Genomic DNA, 22,842 nt, shown 5'->3' on the forward strand with positions numbered 1-22,842 from the left:
ACATAGTCTAAATTGTCTTCGCAAATATGTTGTAGATAAATAGCTCACGTTGTAGCTCCCTATTTCAATACGTTCCTAGAGAAAGATTAAGTTGAAAGATATTGTAAGCAATGATACAGACTAGGTTCGTAGTCTGAGGAGTGTCCTTACTGCTACACAGAAGGCTTATGTCTTTGATGCACCGCTCGATGTGCAAACCCCTACAACGTCGTCTGTGGATGTTGTGAACACCTGACAGACACATCCTGATGACTACTTGATAGTTTAGTGCACCATACTTTACGGCTTAGAATCGGGATTCCAATGACGTTTTGAACGCCATAGAACATATGAGATGTTCCAAGAACTGAAATTGGGATTTCAGGCTCATGCCCGTGTTGAGAGGTGTGAGACCTCTGACAAGTTCTTTTGCCAACAAGATGGAGGAGAATAGCTCAACTAGTGAGCATGTGCTCAGAATGTCTGGGTGCTACAATCACTTAAATCAAGTGGGAGTTAAATTTCCAGATAAGATAGTGATTGATAAAGTTCTCTAGCCACTATCGCTAAGCTACTAGATCTTCGTGATGAACTATGACATGCAAGGGATGGAGTTGATCCCGGAGCTGTTCGCGGTGCTTAAGACCGCAAAAGGTAGAAATCAAGAAGGAGCATCAAGTGTTGATGGTTTAACAAGACCACTGGTTTCAAGAAGGGCAAGGGCTAGAAGGGAAACTTCATATGGATGGCAAACCAGTTGCCGCTCAAGTGAAGGAACCCAAGGTTGAACCCAAACCCGAGACTAAGTGCTTCCATTGTAAGGGGAACGGTCACTGGTAGCGGAATTACCCCAAATGCATGGTAGATAAGAAGGTTGGCAACTTCAACAAAGTATATACGTGTTATTAATGTGTACCTCACTAGTACTCCTGGTAGCACCTGGGTATTGGATACCGGTTCAGTTGCTATTATTGGTGACTTGAAACAAAAGCTACGGACTAAACGGAGACTGGCTAAGGGCAAGGTGACGATGTGTGTTGGAAGTGTTTCCAAAGATTGATGAGATCACCATCGCACGCTCCATCTGCCTTTGGGATTAGTAATGAACCTAGATAAATGTTATCAGGTGTCTACGTTGAGCATGAATATGATTAGATCATGTTCATTGCAATACGGTTATTCATTTAAATTAGAGAATAATGGTTATTCTGTTTACATGAATAATACCTTTCATGGTCATGCACCCTATGTGAATGGTTCATTGAATCTCGGTCATGGTAATACACATGTTCACGCCAAAAGATGTAGAGTTAATAATGATAGTACCACTTTCTTGTGGCATTGCCGCTTAGGTCATATTGGCGTAAGATGCATGAAGAAACTCCATATCGATGGCTGTTTGGAGTCACTTGATTTTGAATCGCTTGACACATGCGAGCCATGCCTCATGGGCAGGATGACTAAGACCCCGTTTTCAGGTACAATGAAACGGGCAAGTGACTTGTTGGAAATCATAAATGCTGATGCGTGTGATCCAATGAGAATTGAAGCGTGCGGTGGATGTCGCTATTTTCTCATCTTCACTGAGGATTTGAGTACATATAGGTATATTTACTTAATGAAGCACAAGTCTGAAACGTTTGAAAAGTTCAAGCGAATTCAGAGTGAAGTTAAGAATCATCATAACAAGAAGATCAAATTCCTACGATCTGATCAATGAGAATTTCTGAGTTATGAGTTTGGTAAACACTTAAGACATTGTGGAATTGTTTCACAGTTGAAGCCACCTAGAACACCACGGGGTAATGGTGTGTCCGGACGTCGTAATCGAACCTTATGAGATATGGTGCGATCTATGATGTCTCTTACCGATCTACCGCTATTATTTTGAGGTTATGCATTAGAGACAGCTGCATTCACTTTAGATAGGACACCATATAAGTCCGTTGAGACAACGCCGTATGAACATTGGTTTGGCAAGAAACCAAAGTTGTCGTTTCTGAGTGTTTGGGGCTACGATGCTTAAGGCTTCAGCCGGAGAAGCTCGAACCCAAAGCGGACAAACACATCTTCATAGGATACCCAAAGGTGATAGTTGGGTATACCTTCTATCTCAGATCCGAGGGCAAATTGTTTGTCGCTAAGAACGGGTCCTTTCTCGAGAAGGAGTTTCTCTCAAAAGAATTGAGTGGGGGGGAGATAAAACTTGATGAGGTTGTCGAACCTTTACTTCAACCAGAGAGTGCTGCAACACAGAAAGATGTTTTCTGTGGCGCCTACATCTGTTGAATAGGAAGTTAATGATAGTAATCATGAAGCTTCGGATCAAGTTGCTATCGAACCTCATAGGTCGACAAGGATATGTACTACTCCTGAGTGGTACGGTAATCCTGTCTTAGATATCATGTTGTTAGACAACAATGAACCTACGAGCTATGGAGAAGCAATGGTGGGCCCGTATTCCGACAAATGGTTAGAAGCCATGAAATCCGAGATAGGATCCATATATTAGAACAAAGTATGGACTTTGATGGACTTGCCCGATGATCGGCAACCATAGAGATAAATGGATTTTTAAGAAGAAGACGGACGTGGGCGGTAATGTTACCGTCTATGAAGCTCGACTTGTGGGAAAGAATCTTTTCACAAGTTCAAGGAGTTGACTACGATGATAATTTCTCACCCGTAGCGATGCTTAAGTCCGTCGGAATCATGATAGCATTAGCTGTATTTTTCGATTATGAAATCTTACAGATGGATGTCAAAACAAGTTTTCTTACCAGTTTTCGTAAGAAAAGTTGTATGTGATATAATAAAAGGTTTTGTCGATCCTAAGGATGCTAAAAGGTATGCTCGCTCTAGCAATCCTTCTATGGACTAGAGAAAGCATCTCGGAATCGGAATATATGTTTTGATGGAGTGATCAAAGCTTTTAGGTTTATACAATGTTTGCTAGAAACTTGTATTTACAAGAAAGTGAGTGGGAGCACTACAACATTTCTGATAAGTATATGTGGATGACATATTGCTGATTCGAAATAATGTAGAATTTCTGGAAAGCATAAACGGTTGTTTAAAGAGTGATTTTCAAAGGAAGACCTAGATAAAGCTGCTTACATATTGGGCATCAAGATCTATAGAGATAGATCAAAACGCCTGATGATACTTTCAAAGAACGCACACCTTGACATGTTTTTGAAGGAGTTCAAAATAGATCAGTCAAAGAAGGGGTTCTTACCTGAGTTGTAAGGTGTGAAGTTGAGTAAGACTCAAAGCTTGACCACGGCAGAAGAAAGAGGAAGGATGAAGGTAGCCCCTTATGCTCTTGTCATAGGCTCTATACAATATGCCATGCTAAGTACTGCACCTGATGTGTGCCTTGCCACATGTCTGGTAAGAGGGTACAAAGGTGATCTAGGACTGGATCACCAGATAGCGGTCAAAATTGTCCTTAGAGGAATAAGGAAATATTTCTCGGTTATGGAGGTGATAAAGAGTTCGACGTACAGAGTTACATCGATGCACGCTTAACAACTATCCAGATAGCTCTGGGTAGAGATACCGGATACGTATAATGGAGCAAAAATTTGGAATAGCTCCAAGTGGAACGTGATAGCGGCGTCTACGATATGACATAAAGTTTTGTGAAATACATAGGGATCTGAATATGGCAAGACCCGTTGACTACAACCTCTCTCACAAGCATAACATGATCAAACCCAGAACTCATTGAGTGTTAATCACATAGTGATGTGAACTAGATTATTGAGTCTAGTAACTCTTTGGATGTTGGTCACATGGCGATGTGAACTAGATTATTGACTCTAGTGCAAGTGGGAGACTGTTGGAAATATGCCCTAGAGGCAATAATAAATTGGTTATTATTATATTTCCTTGTTCATGATAATCGTTTATTATCCATGCTAGAATTGCATTGATAGAAAACTCAGATACTTGTGTGGATACATAGACAACACCATATCCCTAGTAAGCCTCTAGTTGACTAGCTCGTTGATCAATAGATGGTTACGGTTTCCTGACCATGGACATAGGATGTCGTTGATAACGGGATCACATCATTAGGAGAGTGATGTGGACAAGACCCAATCCTAAGCCTAGCACAAGATCGTGTAGTTCGTATGCTAAAGCTTTTCTAATGGCAAGTATCATTTCCTTAGACCATGAGATTGTGCAACTCCCGGATACCGTAGGAGTGCTTTGGGTGTGCCAAACGTCACAACGTAACCGGGTGGCTATAAAGGTACACTACAAGTATCTCCGAAAGTATCTGTTGGGTTGGCACGAATCGAGACTGGGATTTGTCACTCCGTGTAAACGAAGAGGTATCTCTGGGCCCACTCGGTAGGACATCATCATAATGTGCACAATGTGACCAAGGAGTTGATCACGGGATGATGTGTTACGGAACGAGTAAAGAGACTTGCCGGTAACGAGATTGAACAAGGTATCGGGATACCGACGATCGAATCTCAGGCAAGTATCGTACCGCTAGACAAAGGGAATTGTATACGGGATTGATTGAATCCTCGACATCGTGGTTCATCCGATGAGATCATCGTGGAACATGTGGGAGCCAACATGGGTATCCAGATCCCGCTGTTGGTTATTGGCCGGAGAGGTGTCTCGGTCATGTCTGCATGGTTCCCGAACCCGTAGGGTCTACACACTTAAGGTTCGATGACGCTAGGGTTATAGGGAATAGATATACGTGGTTACCGAATGTTGTTCACAGTCCCGGATGAGATCCCGGACATCACGAGGAGTTCCGGAATGGTCCGGAGGTAAAGATTTATATATGGGAAGTCCTCTTTTGGTCACCGGAAAGGTTTCGGTTGCTATCGGTAATGTACCGGGACCACCGGGAGGGTCCCGGGGGTCCACCAGGTGGGGCCACCGGCCCCAGAGGGCAGCAGGGGCCAAGTGTGGGTGGGGACCAGCCCCAGATGGGCTGGTGCGCCCCCCCCCCCCCACAAGGGCCCAAGGCGACTAGGGTTTAGGGAGGGGGCGCCTCCACCTTACTTGGGGGGCAAGTCTTCCCCTCTTCCCTTCCTTGGCCGCCGCCCAGATGGGTTTGGGGCTACCGCACCCCTGGGGTGGGAACCCTAGAGGGGGCGCAGCCCCCTCCCTCTCCCCTATATATAGTTGAGATCTTTGGGGCTGCCAACACATGAGTTTTGACCTCTCCCTGGCGCAGCCCTACCTCTCTCCCTCCTCGTCTCTTGCGGTGCTTGGCGAAGCACTGCTGGAGTACCACGCTCCTCCACCACCACCACGTCGTCGTGATGCTGCTGGACGGAGTCTTCCTCAACCTCTCCCTCTCTCCTTGCTGGATCAAGGCATGGGAGACGTCACCGGGCTGCATGTGTGTTGAACGCGGAGGTGCCGTCCGTTCGGCAATAGGATCATCGGTGATTTGGATCACGACGAGTACGACTCCATTAACCCCATTCACTTGAATGCTTTCGCTTAGCGATCTACAAGGGTATGTAGATGCACTCTCCTTCCCTCGTTGCTAGATTGCTCCATAGATTGATCTTGGTGATGCGTAGAAAATTTTGAATTTCTGCTACGTTCCCCAACATGACACGCCCTACACTTACACATATATTAAAGGTGTGTTTGGTAGGGTGCATGGAGGGTGTATGAGGGCAAAAGTTCCCAATCCATCCCACTTTTGCTTGTTTAGTAGGGTGCATGGTCTCACCTGAGCTATGCTCATCTGATGCATAAAAGTGCCCTCAACCATGCTCATCTCATGCACCCAGACAGGGTGGAATTGAATTTTAAAATTGTTTAAATTTTCAAAAAAAAACATAATTTAAAAAATTGTTTAAATTTTCAATAAATATTTAAAATTTCAATTTTTCTAAAAAAATCATAAATGTTCGGAATTTCAAAAGGAAATCAAAATTTGTTTGCATTTTGAAAAAAAATAGAATTTTAATTTTTTTATAAATTTCAAATTTTGTATAAATTTTCAAAAAACTTGTAATTTTAAATATGTTCAAATTAAAAAAACAGAATTTCAAATTTTATTTTAATTTTCCAAAAAATAGAATATCAAATTTTATTTAAAATTTCAAAATATGTTTAAATTTGTGTTGACATTTTTTTGATTTTGTTCATCATTCAAAAAAATATTCAAAATTCGAAATTGTTCGGCATGTCTAAACACATGCAGGCTGCCAAAAAATCTCAGCTCAGCATGTCTCAGCGCATACATCACTCTACCAAACAAGAACAGCTGCATGGACTCAGCATGCCTACACTCAGCATGTATGAGATGAGAACAACTAGGCTAGGTCCATACATGCTACCAAACACACCCAGAGAACACATACTGTAGACACAGATGCACGAGCAGCCATCAGTCAATCAGGTTGGCTAGTGCAAAGCTAGCTTCGCGTGCTAGCTAGTTCGGCTAGAATCGATCAGGCTGCTTGGCAATAGGAATCCAGCTTCCATTAGTACGTCTAGCCCGGCGTACTAATTGAAAATCACCAAGCGAGTTCTTGTCTATCTACGCGTGTTACTGTGCCCAATAGCACCGGCCAGGCACCTCGTCGAGAAACTACTGACACTGGTAGCATCGGCGTACAGACCTCAGCCAACATACACGAAGGTAGAAGTGTCTTTTTACATGCAATTTAACAGAGTTAGATGGAAAAATGGACAGAAGTGTCATATAAAGGGCATAAAATCTAGAATCGGTGTTAGTCGGCGAAGAAAGTAGTTTTCAGTGTCAAAAACAAAATAATTTAATAGGCTTAAATAAGGAATTATTTCTTCACATTCACTTTTGCTCACACCATCATAACTGCCATGGCACCGACACAGATCAATTTTGATACAACTATTGCCTAACAAATTGTGGACACCTACAACAGCTATTACTCATGTTCGGCAGTGAATTTTACATAACCCCTTCTAAAGTATAAACATGTGACAACCAGCAAAGTCCAAATCTATGCTAGATGTAACCGCAAGGCAGTCACTAAGCTGTGTTCAGCGGTACAAACTGACAGAAAAATGTATAGCTCAAGCAGTATGTGATTAAAACAATAACACACAACTGAACTTACGCAAAGTTCCATAAACAGATCATATAAACCTTACAGGTCGAAAATAGATATACTGCAGAACATGATTCACCAACCAAACGGCCGCTTCCCTGCATAAACAGAATGTATAAACCTTACCGTTCAATAATATATAAGCTGCACACCATGGCTAACAGCTAACCCTCTTCAGCTGGGTTACAAGCATTAACACACAACATTCAGAACGGCTGGGTTACAAGGATTAATAACACACAAACAAACATGTATATACTTCAGTGTAGAAATCAAGTTGATGATAGCTACACTCAAAACTAGGATGCAAGAGGTGCGCCAGCAACAGCCAGTTAAGCAGCTATCACAGTACAAATTATACTAATGACACGAAAAAACTACTACAGCTGATTTGGCCGGCGGAACAGGGCAGTTGCTGCGGCGCCGCTTGCATCTCTACTCAGAACATCTTGCCAGTAAAACCAGGCATCCTGTGACAAGATCAGCTGACTATGAGTATGCATTCATGCATACGCATGTACACATCTTACAATCTCATCAAACTTAAATCCCCTCATGACAGAACTGTCAAATTACTCATTGCTGTGAAAGATGATGAACTGCTGCAGCGGCTGCCCCTCTTGCAAACAAGTGTTGTTAGTGCGGCTACAGGCATCCATGTCCATGCTGAATCAATGGTAGCAGGCGCATGGAACTGTCCATCACTGGCTTGGTCAAAAACCATATTGCCTACAATCAGGACACCACTACCCAAACTCTGATGTCTCACCCAAAATTGTCAGTAAGAAACTTGTTTAGTGATATAAGAATAAAACTAGTAACTTGCAAACATACACTAAATCGTCCGAGCTAAATGCACCGCTACACCACAAAAGTTAAGACGACAAAGCTCCCCTGAGCAAGGTCAAAAGTATAGGCCAACCAGTTTTATGCTACTGCAGAAAGGCAGAATAATGAGTAGATTCCAGAAGATGACAAAAATGTAGGCATTAATTTTCCGTAATTATAACACTAGTCAGTTATTAAGCAGAATAAGACAAAATAGCAGCAATTGAGAACATGACAAGGGACAGTTGTAAGTACTGACAAATCTTGGAGGTAAAAGCAAAGCCTAATGGATCTCCCCATCTTCTCCAAGTTCACCGTCTTCAAGCTCCTCATGCCCACCATTTTTGCGGGAACTATCTCGATCCTTTTTGTGTCTTCTATGCCGGTTTTCACTATCTGAGTCTGAAGCATGGGTGTGCTGCATAAAATGATAAACAAATCTCAACATCAGCTAGACATTCACCCCTCTCAAGACACACAGTGTACATGCAAATATTTGATAGATCAAAATATCATCATAAGCATCTGTATGCTGCATGAATGGCAAACATTCTCATCGGCTTTAGCCATCACCCCTTCTCAAGACACAAGTGATGCAAATAGTTGATACTCCCTCCGTCTCAAAATTCTTGTCTTAAATTTGTCTAGATACGGATGTACCTAATACTAAAACGTGACTTGATACATCCGTATTTGGATAAATCCAAGACAAGAATTTTGGGACAGAGGGAGTACATCAAAAAATCATCTTGCAATCCTCCCCAGAACTGCCCCCTTATTAAACCCCCCTTTAGAAAGCAAGCAACTTGCATTGGTGAGAATTGCCCCAAGTCCAAAGTTAAGAGTTGATCTTAGATGACCCTTGGGCAGGAGGGATGCATGAAGGAGGCAAGTCCTACACTTGCTTGTCCCTGACCAAGAATTAGAATTGGACCCTCCCCTTGGCCCTTGTGACAAATGTCAATTGTCATGTAAGATTACATGCCTTGGTTAAGTAGTTACCAGATAATTATCACCATCACCAATATTCATGTGGTATTGATGCCTGAAGCGCATGAATTACAACCATGCTAATTCTCGATATGATTTATGCAATAGATATTTTAAATAAAACAAACATCATATACTGGCAATATCTCAAGTTCACCATTAATTTGAAACTAATGTATATCAATGTGCAACAATACATACGCACATGCCTCACCAAACTGTCCACATATTTAAACATCACGACGCAAAGGCAACAATGTTCTTAGTTCACTAACACATATTGCGAATTTGGGAGCGCACTAAATTTGGCGCGAAGAAGACTTGAATTGACTAGGTGTTGGAGGCAATCTGCCAACCATATTCTAAGTACCTTGATTTGGACAAAAGGATACCAAATGTTATACCTTCCTAGATTTCTTGCGATCACTGCTATGCCTTCGAGATTTCCTTGAGTCATCCTTCTCATCCCTTTCAGAATCTGTGGTGTCATGGTGGCGCCTTTTATGCTTCTTTTCTTTATCCTTCTCTCGTTTCTTATCTTTCGAGGCATGAATTTCCACATCATCATCAATATCCATTTCATCTCTCCTTGACCGGTCTTTTCCTTTTTCCTTTTCTCTTTCCTTCTCTCGGTCTCTTTCTTTTTCTTTGCGATCTTTCTCCTTCTTTTCCTTTTCCTTCTCTTTCTTCTTGTCTCTCTCTTCACGGTCTTTCTCTTTCTTCGCCTGCAAAGAAGAAAACATGCATAAAGCATATGTAGGTAAACAATACATGCAGTAAAGTTGCACTCATGTTTACATTTGGGCAGCTAATAAGTTCATATAGTGGCTATTTGGATGGTCACCAGGACTTGCCCTTCCAATATATTGGCATTGACAGGTACCATAGGCCCGTGTTTGGATTGAGATCCAATTTGCAGAACCACACTAATTTTTTGGCTGGAAAAACGAGGGCAGCAGATTTGTTCGCCAAATTGTTGGCGCACGCAGAATTTGTAACGTAGCACAGGCATCGTCCAAATAGAGCCATACATTCAGGTGCCACTTCTAGTTGGTAGCAAGCATGGCTACGGTACATGTGCACTTCATGCACTTTTTCCACCACCCACAAAACAAGATGGGGTGAGGAGAGTGCGGAAAAATACAAGAGAAAGTTCAGAAAACATGCAAGTAGTAGATAAATATCATTTCTAATAGATGCCCGCAAAACAAAACAAATAAGCATAATAACATGAACCAAACAGCAAATTATAATAGGACTAAATGGTAAATGATTCTACAAAACAGTAACATTACCTTCTCTTCTTCCCTCATGCGCTCTTTCTCTTTAAGCCTTTCTTTGAGGCGGGCAATATACTCTTCAAAAAGCTCTTTAGCATATGTCTCGCCACCAAGATCCCTATGCGACATATACAACAGACAAAATCAATCCATATCCCAAGGGGCAAAAATAACAAATATAAATACATATTGCCCTGAATTGAATTTCAGAGAGGAGCATTTGTCAAGATCCAATGCCAAAACCAGCATTTTGCTTATGTTCGTTAATCAGGTCCAGGTATATGATCCAATTTTGCGAAGGTAATCAGGGCCCAAACAATCCCAAATGGACAGATCTCCAAGCTAATACTAACTCCGTCCGGATTTAAAATGCCAGTTGGCTAGAACCAAGGCAGGTTATTAATGACAATTACGTGAGGCTTTTTAGGATGGCAACTACCAATCAGCTTGCCCTAATCAGCGCCATCTTTCAAGTCGGTTTTGCATGCAGCCAATTGCTGCGCGGGTCAAACTCTGCATGCAGCCAATCAGGCTAACACTTGGTTTGGAAGGTGAACAAAGTGCTATGATTATCTCTCCATTTAAAATTGACTATATCATAACTTATAATTGTGCAGACTTATTACAAATCAAAATGTCAGTAGCTTCACAAACAATTATTTTCAGATCAACCAACTCAGCTTATTTTTGCAGACCACACTCTAAAAATTTACGTGCAACCAGAATTAGCCCAGTAACCACTTGCCACAACTACAAAATTATATGTATTGCACCATGACACAGGGAGGATTCATGACAGTGTTTCTGTAACAAGGTGGCATGGCTCAATGTTAGCTACTTCACATAATACTTAAGAGGATAGCCGGTACCTGTATTCCTGGGTATCATCAAATAGTGATTTAGAATCATCCCATGTTGAAGCAGCAGTAATTTCCTACAATTTTTCACAGAAAAAGATAAATTAGACCAAAAGGACAACATTCCTCAACGTATCTCACTGAAAACATGATTTAACCAAGGATAAGGTTGCTCTCAGTGAAGCAAGAGCAAAACATAGATTGATGCATATGATCCCAAAAGGTTATGGTTACCTCGAACAATTCTGGACAGTTTTCCCATATATGGCCTAAACATATAAGGAACTACTATCGATAATGATTTGATATTTGCAGAGAAACTGAAGTGAGGGGAAATTATAATTATACTAAAAGTTTTTGGAACGACATGGTCTAGCACTAGGACTATAGTAGGATCCTGAGCCATTATCTAACATTTACAAGTTAGAACCCAAATTCAAGTCCTGGATAACTAGAGTTCAGTCAATTATCAAAACAGCTTACTACAGCTCATGACTAACTAGGGGGATATAAGCCCCCAAGAAGATGTGTACTGGAACGAGACACTTTGCTATATTTGCATTCTACAAATGTCAATACCAGCATCATTTGTGGCCACAATTCATACACTATTTGTGCATCAAAGGAAGTCTATGTACAACCATATCATGCAATTCAGAAAGTAGATAACTAACCATAGACAGTTTTCTAACATAAATAGTTAAATACCAATAACCAGTGTTAGTAAGTGTTTGCTTAGTTTTTTCCTTTACCGTACCGATAACTAGTGCTTCGCAGTACAAAAGCAAAGATGCACTAAAGGTTCTGCTGGTACTAGTGAACAAAAGTTTTATGTCGAACACTCCTATGTTACTCACTCCCTTCCGGGTCAAACTTTGACCATGAATTTGACTAGCAAAATATAAGTTATATACCACAGAAAGTATACTATTGGATTTGCATCGGAAAGAAGTTTCCAATTGTGTTTTTGGCTATGTTTTTAAGGCGTCTGTTTTAGCCCCCCACCCCCCCAGCGCTTTGCAAATATGCCCGCTTTAGGGGCTTACAAACCAGAACAGAGGGAGTACAACATTGATGTAATAATCCTGTGCTTTTTGCTACATATAACCGGACTATTTTAATGTGGCCAAACAACTGTGTGCCAAATATTGATGCTATCAATACCTTGATTGAATACAGTAGATCCAGAAAATTATCACCCAGTCGCTGACGCTTCTTGGCCTCCTTTAGATCCTTTTCCTTGAGCCTTTCAATTTGGTCCTCATAAATAAGCTGGATTACATCCACAAAAAAGAAGCAACATTGTCAGTCATAGCTAAAACTCATTGGTACAATCACTTGTATAGCAAAAATACCACTGGGAACATCTCAAGAATATCTTCTAACAATGATAAAAGCGTAAAACCACACCTTGATATTTATGTTCGACACTCCTTTATATTTTTCGTCCTCAGTAACAGCAGCTTGGAAGTCCTCTAATGTCCATGAGGCCAACATAGGAATCTAGAAATTAGAAGGTTGTCAACCACACATCTGATGTTACATACAAAACTGTACCATATAATGCACGACGCTTTTAAATGAAAAGGTACCTTTCCAGATTTCACTTCATCTTTAATTAAAGCCCTATCATCTTGATACTGAAAAGAAAATATTAGAAACCATCAGTTCGCACGGTCAAAAATGGAACACAGGTATATATGGGATTGTAACATGAATTAAATATAAACGAAACACACACCAGATTTATTCAAAACAAGAACATCAAATAAATCAACAAGTGAAATTTTACAGAATTTTCAACCAAATTTGAATAATATGACGCAACCTAATTGGGCATATTAATGATATAAGCTTGCAGCTGCAGAGCGCGAACGATCATGAAAGAGCAGAATATACAAGAATCCATTATTATTATAATTCAACTGAGATTTAACTATTCAAATTTGAAAAACAAAAAGCGATTATCAGATGGAACAGCAAGCAAAGCTGTACCATTCCTGATTGAATCATCACCATCAGAAAACAAATAGACACAATTGGCATGATCTGATAGATAATCTCCCACGTTGCCACCATAAAAGAGAAGACTCTGTCCCAAAACCGCCCAACTTAGAGCAAGTTTCCTTTTGAAGAAAACTGACGCCATGAAAAATAAAAACACTGTTCCAAATTGTTCCAACTTATTTAAGAGGTAAAAGAGCAAGTTCAATTACCGAAAAGAGGACCGTCAATTTTACTCCCTCTGTCCCATAATGTAGGACGTTTTTTTACAATATAGTGTAGTGTCAAACGTCTTACATTATGAGACGGGGGGAGTACCATTTTTATTGGTATAAGCGTTAGGGCATCCCCAAGATGATGGCAGCAGGGTTATCAAAAAAAATTCATCGGTGTATAGATGATGGCAGCAGGAATATCAATTTCTTGTTCATCAGTGTATCAGTTCCCCAAACAATGATGCAAGCTCCAAGCTATTTTCCAATGATAGGTATCTTTACTAACATATAAAAGGGTTTCTCTATCCCAGCATGCTAAGAAAGACCTAAAAAGAGCAATTTAACTAACAGAAAGACAATAAACTTCACCCATAACTTAACCACAGCCTAAAGTCTTTAATAAACATGGAACATGAATGCAGAATTTTTTATCAGTAAGAAAAACTTGGTTGAGCGTAGCAGCAAGCTAAAGAACAGAGCTGGCTGAGAGGTTGACAGTTGCTTAACGTGATTAGGTCTACATGTTTTTTATCAGTGGCAAAGCAAGTGTATTTAGCTAGCTTACTAAGTGATTAACACCGTGCCTTTAAAATGATTGTTTAACATTCCAGTGCTTCCTCAAAACAAAACATTTCAGTACAGCATTTATCAAAGTTTGTCGATCTTCGATACAAAACAGGGATCGGTGCAGCATTTATCAAAGTTTGTCGACCTTTGATACAAAGCAGGAACCACCAATCCAAGAACTAAAACAGATAAACTGTAGTAGGACGTTCACAAATTGATAAATTATCACAATAATGTCATCAGAATTTTGAGAAATTAACCTGCTTATCAAGCTCCTCCATGACATCATCAAAGAGTTCTTTTGGCATCGAGCCAGACAAGTTTGAAGCAACTGCCAGGTAAGCACGTGAATCTTTTATCTGTAAAATGATAAATTTAAGGAATCAGGATAAACTCGTTTAACATTTGATTTAGGAAAAAGTGTACTCTTCATCCCTCGACTATTGGCAACATCCACTACCCTCAACTATAAGACCAGACAAAGTTTGTCTTTCAACTATTTTCATCCCTGGACCAATGTCACCCTTGTTTTGAACAACACAGCACCTACCTATACAAGGCTTTTCACACGCAAGAAGTGATTTAGCATCCGGTCAGCAAGTCATTAAAAAGCCAAAATTCATCAACATAATCACTGTGTTTTACTTAAGATGCTGTGTCATATACATGGATGTCAGAGCTTCTAATGGATGGCATAGCTGTGACCAGCAGGAGCATGAGGGCAGAAGAACACACACAGGTACCATAGCCAGCAACAAAGGCAGCAGCTTCTGAAGGAGAAGAGAGTTCAGGGACGAGAGTAATCTAAATTGATAACTTAAGATCCACATACAGCCAATAGCTGCTTATATGTCAGATATTTCAACTCAACACAAAGAAGGGAAATCCTAACATGACTCTAATCCTAAGCTGTTACGAACCTATCAACCTGCAGACTTGGTTGAACAGAGCATCTCCTATTGCGATCCCAACTACTGCTACAGTTTAGCCTGTCCTACTGCTTAATGCGCCCTACACCTGCTATAGGCTATTCCCCATATCACAGAGGCAGAGATCTGGGATGTAGGTGGACCAAAGCAACTTTGAAATAGTCAGTGATGAACAGACTGTTCTGGTATGACAATTGAGCGACAATTCTATCCGGTTTTAGAGTTGAGAGGCGCCAGTGAAGGAAAAATTATTTCCTTTTAACCCATTACGGAAGTAAATATTTCAATAACCTGTGAACAGTAGTCACGCCAGTAAGTTTTTGCGTTAAGTGTGCCATCAGCAACATGTTCTTCCATCATCTTCCGAAACTCATCGCGGTTTTTCCGTTCTTGTCTCCTTAATTGCTCCTGTATTTGCAGAGTACCGACAATTACGTCCATATCAGTAAAGCATTAGAAATATATTAGTGATGAAGATAACAACAAACCTTCCGAATTCTCTTCTGTTCTTCCTCTTCTTTTTCAAGATGCCTTATATAGTCCTGTAACAAACAGAGATGTTTTGTTAAGCCACAAAATGAGAAAAATTGATATATATAGTGCAGGAGATACAAACTTGAAAAACATCCAAGCGGTCAATCTTCTCAAGTCGAGCATAGCGTTCATCATCCTCTAGCCGATCTTGAACTTTTCGCCACTGGGTGTTTGCCTGAGCATACAATCTCACAATGATGACACTCTGAGCAAGTGAACATATACTAATTCACTAGATGATAAGGTCAAAGAAATAACCTTGATGAAATCACATGACTCAAGAAATTCTCTATATTCTGCTATGCGTCTTTTGTGCTCTTCAGCAGCCTTTGCTTTTTCCTACAATGCAACACAACACATATTAGATAAAGATCACCATGTGATATATTTTAGGCTACAACATATAAAAACCACATAGAATAGTTTTCCATCAAAAAAACTCACAACGTTGTACTTGTTGGAAATTAAGTCAGAAATCTGTCATTCTGAGAAAGTGATTTATATTGTTTCAGTACTGATTCATCATAGGATCATTAATCCATTCCTTTGTTCGGTTCAAGGGAATCAGAAAGACAATCACCAAGTGAATCACAATTAGTAGAATAACCCATGGGAAATTAAACTGAGAAAACAGCAGAAAACCTGCTCGCAAACCAAAAATGAACATCCCCCACCCTCGAGCTATGTGTATTATTACTAGGCCAAGATTCCAAACATCAATACTTAATATCCCCCACCCTTGAGCTGAAGCCTGGCACATGGGTATGTGAGGGGCAGATGTTTTTTGGCCAAAGGCGTCTAATTTCCAGGAAACAGGCCGAACTAACAATGTTTTGCTTTTATTAGGGCCACTTCCAGTTTCCTTGAACCTGGGACGAGGCCATTTCTTCATCATGTTCATATCAAGAATACAAAGCAAATTACCAAAACCACAAACCAATACTCCAGGTTACTTATTTAAAACAAACAAAACATCAAGCTGGTTAAAGATGATAAGTTAAAAACATTGATTCTGGATTATCTGTGAGATAAAGCAATTAAAGAAGAATTGAACTACAAAAGCAATCAGTTCTTCAAGTTATATAGTATAACAACCACAACTATAAGTTAGTGTTTTCATATCATATAACCTTCTTTTGTAGTTCCACAAGATAGTTCTCAAATAAATCTTCACGCTCCTTGGGGCGTTCAACAGCATTGAACCTTTCATCATGCCCAAACATAGTGATTGCTTTGCTGCAGTGAAAAACAGCATCGTAAGTGTATGCAACAATAACAGAAAGAACCATATTAACAAACAGAAACTTTAATTATTAGAATTAATGAAAAGCATGGAACTTCCCGTTTGGTTGTCATATACAAAAAAGAGCTTGAGAATATACCTCCATCTCAGTGATGATGTAAGGTCCTTACATTCCTGAAATACGCAACAAAGTGTTTAATATGGTAAAAATAATAAGGAAAGGGAAAGCTTACTAGAGCAATCTTACTTCCAGCATAGTGAGAAAATCATCACGTGCTTTCCTTTGCTTGACACGCCTCTCCTCAACTTCAATCTTTTTCCGCTGGTTTAAGTACTGCAAAAACAGCAGATATAACCATAAGCGGACGGTTTACCACAAATCAGGAAGACAATCTCAAATGATTCCGTAAAAATGTTATCTCTTGTAAGAAAGAAATGATAACCTCATTGAAAGCTTGCTTTCTCTCTCCAAGAGTTTTCAGGGCACCATATCTTTTGTCACTTATAATAACTCTCATAGCCTGGGGCAGATTATATCACTGTCAGGCATTTGATTTATTTAATTAATCATAGTTCAATTCAATTTCTGTACCTGATCCCATGACCAATCTGACTGAACATTTGCCGATTCAAGCAGGGACTTGAATGCATTCTTTGCTTCCTGTGGTTTGAAAAAAAATTAGGGTCACAAAAGTAAATCAATTGCTGATTTTCAATTTACTTCTGTAGTCTTCCTCACCAACTTAGTAGCATAAACAACAGGTTCTTCTTCACTTGTTTTATCCTCCAGCGGAGTAACATTGATCTTCCCTGCAGTTGGCATCGTCTTTTTGGCCTCCTGGTGGCAGTAAGAAAATGTAGCACTAGCATCAATGAACTGAGACAGACAGACGCTCTCACAGTTACTCCCTCCGTCCAATAATATAAGAGCGTTTTTGACATTATTGTAGTATGAAAAACACCCTTATATTATGGGACAGAGGGAGTACATTGCAGCACAAATGTAAAAAGAAAAAAAAATGCAGTTACACTCACTACGAAAGTACAGTCCAATTTAAAATATTCAAATATATTAAAAAAACAGAACATGCAAATATGTCTGAGATGTGTGAAAATAGCAGTAAGGTGACTACTCATGATGTTGCCATACTAGTAATAGGAACCTCGGATTATTCAAGGAACTTTTCGTAAGGTAAAGTTGAGACTACAAAATGTTGCATTGAGCCCATGGTTTCAACAGACCTAAATAAAAACAAGGAATAAAATAGAACTTCTTAGTCCTATGAACTGAATCACAAAATGAGACTTGGTACAATGGTAGTCCATGTACTAGTAGAATGTTCTAAACTAATAAAGCATACAAAGCAATACCAGTAACACGAAATATTATTCATGTGTCGCATGTAAACCATCTCTCTGCTATTACAGTAACTTCGCTTTCTCAAACCCTCCAAATCAACTAACCAATAAGGTAAGTACTTTGCAGTAATCGTGGTCATGGTTTTTCACAAGGAAAGGAGACTACGTACAGGGATATTAAAATAGCTCGGCAACTCAATAAAATAAGAAACTACTGGTCAGCTTGCAGGAGGGGGGCGGGAGCAAATCTAATAATGCAGGCCTTGCGTAAAACAGAGGAAAGAAACTATTCTAAGATAATGACGAGTAGATGAACTCTTGCTAACAACCAATGCTATGTTTGATATAAATTACAAAAATACAAAAAGGTGCCATAATATACCTCCAAATCTTCAGCAGATGCTCCAACTTTTGTGTCAGTAGTACTAGGTACAGATGAACTTCCATAAGTGCTTCTGCAAAGTTCGACACATTTACAAAACCTAAGCTGCACTCAAAGTATGTGAGGAAGAATAGAGGGAAATTGAGAAAACATCCGCAAATACCTGTTTGTCCCTGCATCACTTGCAACTGATGGATCTCCAGTGCTCGTTGTAACAGGGGCAACCACAGCAGCACTTGTTCCACCGTTTTGCATGGAACTAGAAGAAGATATATCCCCATTGTACGACGGGCCAGCACCAGGAGGAGGCAAGTTTGCTATCGCATCATGGGAGCTTGGAGCAATTGTTCCTACTAACGATGAAGACTGTTTGGCAGGTAAGGAAGGCTCTACAGAAACAGAAGTGGATCCAACAGGGGCAACAGTAGTGGATTCAGTCTCCCGGGCAGGCTGCTGAATTGATGTCTTTTCTGCTAATTCACGTGCAATCTGAACAGAAAGCCAAAAGTAATTGTAAAAATATTCTATGTCTTATTACAAAATAATTACAGATGTCACGTCAAAAGAAATACCCTTAGCTCGTCAGGAATAGACCATTTGGATTGCTTTGTCACTTTGTTGTAATAGTACCTGGAACAGCAGAATAGTGAGACTACAGAATAAAGAAAATCCATTGAGGCTGACTAAATAACAGAACATCTGTGGCAATTAATTTCAATATGAACTTACTTCCGCCCTTCTGCTGTAGTAAATTCTTTCCATTCAGTTGAAGCGTCAGCCCGCTGTAACATTTCAAAATTTTAATATTAGTGCAAAGAAGTAGAGGACACCAAAATGTAGTCGTCCTACCAGACACTACCATGTTTCTTTAGTTACTATATATGCACCTGCCCTTTGCAGGAGTAAAATGAAGAATGCATTTTGGGCTAATTGTAAATGCTACTCGGCAAAATTGCAAGATATATATGATAAGGCAAAAATGGAAGAGAACATGTTGTACTTATCGTACGAAAAAAGTTAGGGTGTACTACTGCCGATGAAAGAAAGGAGGATCATGCAAGTATTGTTCCATTGTATTCATCAATTTTGTAAATTTAGATATCAGTCATGTGAAAACAAAATAATACATAAAATGCAGGCATGCAACACAGAAATTGTGCATGTTACAGACGCAGATAAATTATCAATTTATACAAGCAAAGCCCAAAACTCAACTGTTTAAGCCTAGCATCATTGGAACTGAGATATCAACAGATGAGTTATACCAGCTAAATACCAAATCATGATCATGACAATCAATATGTTGACAAAATGAACAACAATATGTTGAAATAGCACACTGAAATTAAAGTCAAGACTTCATGAGAACAAAGACTATATTAGGAAGCAAGGGAAATATATAAAACGTACATGACGTATAAAACATATAAGCACAACTAACCTCCAAAGGGGTCATCAGCTCAGCAGGTTTCTCCCAACTTGATTGCTTTGTCCTCTTATTGTAATAGTACCTAGGTAAAGAACGATACGAAGCAAAGCAAATAAGCAGACAGACCAAAAGGTGCAACAGAATCAAGAGGAGTACATCACGAAGTCATTATTTAAAACAGAAAGTAATAGAAAGATGACTTACTTCTTTCCATCCCCTGAACTGTGCTCTTGCCAATCCGCAGAGCTAGGTTCAGTTGAGCTCACCTGCACATTTGCTAACTGAGTAGTTGCACAGGCAAGGATATCCAATTTTAAGTAGCATACAAAATGAATGATGCTAGAGTGGTCTTTTAGTAGACAAAAATCAAGTGATGGAAATGTAGCAGAGGCCCTGCAGCAACTTACTGGGGGCACTGAAGCTGAGAGAGGCTGATGCCCAGGCTGCACCATCGGCGACACAAGAGGTGCGCCCTGACCCAGGACTGTGCCCCAGGGTTGAGATCCAGGAGGAACCGATGTTGGTTGATACTGAAACGTAGCATTAATTAACTTGTATAAGCAAGGAAAATATTCTAATTATTGACATGGAGAAGCATTCCATGTATATTGGTCAATGGGGAATGGTGAGAAACAAAGGCATACGGTATAAGAAGGAGGCGGCATAGGGGTGCCCATGGTGGGCATAAGTCCACCAGGGAATACACCTTGCTGCTGTGGCTGCATAGGAGCTGATGACATAGGTCTAGCTGCCTGGTACGGCATAGGAACAGCTTGCGATGCAGGCGGAACATGACCAGAGTGAGGCATATGTGGCCCAGGTTGCTGAAAATGTTGCATCTGCCCTGGCATGCCCATGTTAACTCCTGGCATGGCCTGACCAACAGGCCGATATTGTTGTGGAGCTGGTTGCATGAACTGAGGAGGCTGTTGTGGCGGACCAGGTGGCCACTGAAAATGGAGCACATAGTAGCTATTAATAACCTAACATATGATTATTAAGGTGCAGACTGCAGAAGGAAGCAAAAAACAAAATAAGATGTCCTTATTTACCTGCATGGGCATTGGTTGTCCCATATTTTGTGGTGCGGTAGAACCCATCATAGGAGGCCGGGGGGGCTGCTTGGAAGACAATTAATGGGGTTACCAAACTTGGAGACCACGCAACAAAGAGAAACATTCATGTGGTGAATAACCACATTACGATCGAGGGGGGTGATAACTTACCTGAGGCGGACCAGGAGTCTGCATATTACTCGCCATTAAACCGCATCAAACGACACGGATAACAGGAGGAATGTTACCTGCCAAGTGACAAATTGAGATGTTAGAATATAACCTGCAGATGACACGATTGACTGTCTGTCAATCTACGATTGTATAGTGGTTGCATAGAGGACAGAAGGCAACTCGGGACTTTGGCACCCCTTCCATCTCAGATCTACGGCAGAAATAAAACAGGGCATGCCTTCTTTTCTGGTTAGACAGGCATGTTTCTGGTGAGCAAAACCTGACCGTTGGATCAGGCTCGACTCACCCAAACCAGTGATACTAACCGACATAGCTCACACGCCTCCTCACCACACCACCCTAGCTCATAAATGCCTGCCTGCCTACATCCCGAAGAAAGCATACGGTATTTTAACCATCAAGCTCCTCTCCTGCATCTACTGGAATCAAAATATGGCACGCACAGGACTAGGAGTCGAAATGCACTTGAATCGACACTAGAAGCCTTACCAGCTACCACTATAGATAAGCCATCTAACCTAAAAAGGACTGCTAGGCTAGCACACGAGGCGAAAAAAAATCTAGGGTTCACATAACCTCAGACTATCAAATCTAGGGCAATTCAGGATTTCCGCAGCCCTCCCATCTCAAATCTCCGGCAGGAAAAAGAAACACGGGGCATGCTTTCCTTTCTGGTTATAAACAGATGTGAGTTTGGTGCACAAAACCTGACCGGATCTGGCTCGATTCACCAAAACCAGTGATACCGCTAGCCGACACACCTACGTACCTCCTCGCCAAACCGCCTTGCTCATAAATACTACCTGCCAATCTACTGCCCGAACAAACTACACGGTTTTATTAGCGATCCCTCCCCTGCGTCTACCGGAATCAAAATATGGCGCGCGCAGGGCTAGGGGAGTCGAAATGCACTTGAATCGACATTGGAAGCCTTACCAGCCACCGCTACAGATGAGGCATCTACACTAGAAAGCACTGCTGCACTAACACACAGAAAAATCTAGGGTTTACATATAAACCTCCGACTAGCATGGAAAACAAGCTGTCAGCGTACAGTGGCGGCCCGGATCTAGGCCGTCCTCCGGCGCTCACCGGCGCCCAACCAAAATTCACGGAGGCTAACCATCGGTACGGTCCTGGATAATCAGCGGAGGGGCGAACAAAGGTCATACCTCGGGGAAACAGCGCCCAGGGACTGCGGGCGGGGTCGAGGCGGGAGGGGCGCGACGCCAGAGTGGGGTGGGACGAGAGCGGGCGACGTGAGGCGGCGGTCGGCGGCGAACCACCGGCCGCAACCGAAGGTCGTGCGTTGGGTCGGATGTATGTGTATGTATGTGTGTAATTATGGGTGGCGTCGGGGTGGGCGGGAGGGGCGACGGGGCTGGGCGGTGGGCGGAGGTGGGCGGCGGCGTGAGGAACCCTAGCGGAGCGGCGCGGGCGGGCGGGGCGGCGGGGCGGGGAACCCTAGCGGAGGGGAGGGGAGTGGGGCGGCGAGAGGAGAGGGACGACTCGCTGGCTGCGGTTGGGAGCCGCGAGTCAGGCGTGAGGGCGTCGGGTCTCGGTCGGTCGGGACTCGGGGCTCTGATGGAACTGGGACTGGCCCCGACCTGGGCCACCTCCCAGCGATTTATAAATACGAAAAGAATACGGCATTTAAAGCGTATACCCTAGTATTAATGTGCTTCCCTGAATACGCGATCTTTTCCTACCTCATCGATAAATATCGCCTACACGATAAGTCCTGGAGCCCACATTACCCTCGGTCGGATTAACGTTGGGTGTCAAACCCTTGTTTATGGTTGCGAACCAACCGTTAGCTGGACAATGGTATCTCCAGACCATCAGGGTTCAAGTCTTGTGCTCGCATTTATTCTGAATTTATTCTAGAATTTTCGGCGATGC

At 41.4% G+C, this 22,842-nt stretch overlaps 1 protein-coding gene across 4 annotated transcripts; it reads right to left on the reverse strand.

Moving 5' to 3' along the window:
* Nucleotides 1-6,805: 6,805 nt before the first annotated feature.
* Nucleotides 6,806-22,314, reverse strand: LOC119319406 (pre-mRNA-processing protein 40A-like). Of its 4 annotated transcripts, none has more exons than XM_037593891.1 (30): nt 22,113-22,313; nt 20,917-20,993; nt 20,743-20,808; nt 20,335-20,640; nt 20,098-20,220; nt 19,895-19,956; nt 19,703-19,772; nt 18,991-19,043; nt 18,834-18,891; nt 18,425-18,750; nt 18,262-18,334; nt 17,260-17,358; nt 17,113-17,181; nt 16,964-17,041; nt 16,768-16,854; nt 16,660-16,694; nt 16,408-16,513; nt 15,536-15,616; nt 15,360-15,452; nt 15,232-15,285; nt 15,035-15,151; nt 14,075-14,173; nt 12,621-12,668; nt 12,439-12,531; nt 12,193-12,300; nt 11,041-11,105; nt 10,187-10,289; nt 9,296-9,616; nt 8,161-8,319; nt 6,806-7,171 (listed from the first exon to the last, which is right to left on the reverse strand). In XM_037593891.1, exons 2-29 carry the CDS (start codon nt 20,950-20,952, stop codon nt 8,185-8,187), a joined length of 2,964 nt encoding a protein of 987 aa, XP_037449788.1. In that variant the 5' UTR covers nt 20,953-20,993; nt 22,113-22,313; the 3' UTR covers nt 6,806-7,171; nt 8,161-8,184. The 4 variants fall into 4 exon arrangements, with proteins under 4 accessions (XP_037449788.1, XP_037449789.1, XP_037449787.1 ...); XM_037593892.1 differs by lacking the exon at nt 6,806-7,171 and adding an exon at nt 7,287-7,830; XM_037593890.1 differs by lacking the exon at nt 6,806-7,171 and having other exon boundaries at nt 7,309-8,319; nt 22,113-22,312.
* Between the last annotated feature and the right edge of the window lie 528 nt (nt 22,315-22,842).

The sequence above is a fragment of the Triticum dicoccoides genome, chromosome 6A (assembly GCF_002162155.2).
Source record: "Triticum dicoccoides isolate Atlit2015 ecotype Zavitan chromosome 6A, WEW_v2.0, whole genome shotgun sequence".
Taxonomy (NCBI): domain Eukaryota; kingdom Viridiplantae; phylum Streptophyta; class Magnoliopsida; order Poales; family Poaceae; genus Triticum; species Triticum dicoccoides.

Coding starts and splice junctions, on each gene's coding strand:
- LOC119319406 (XM_037593891.1), bottom strand. CDS start 20,952: ATGGCGAGTAATATGCAGACTCCTGGTCCGCCTCAG. Junction 17,042..17,112: donor CAGATTGGTCATGGGATCAG/GTACAGAAATTG, acceptor AATCTGCCCCAG/GCTATGAGAGTTATTATAAG. Junction 8,320..9,295: donor ATCGCAAGAAATCTAGGAAG/GTATAACATTTG, acceptor CATTTTATGCAG/CACACCCATGCTTCAGACTC.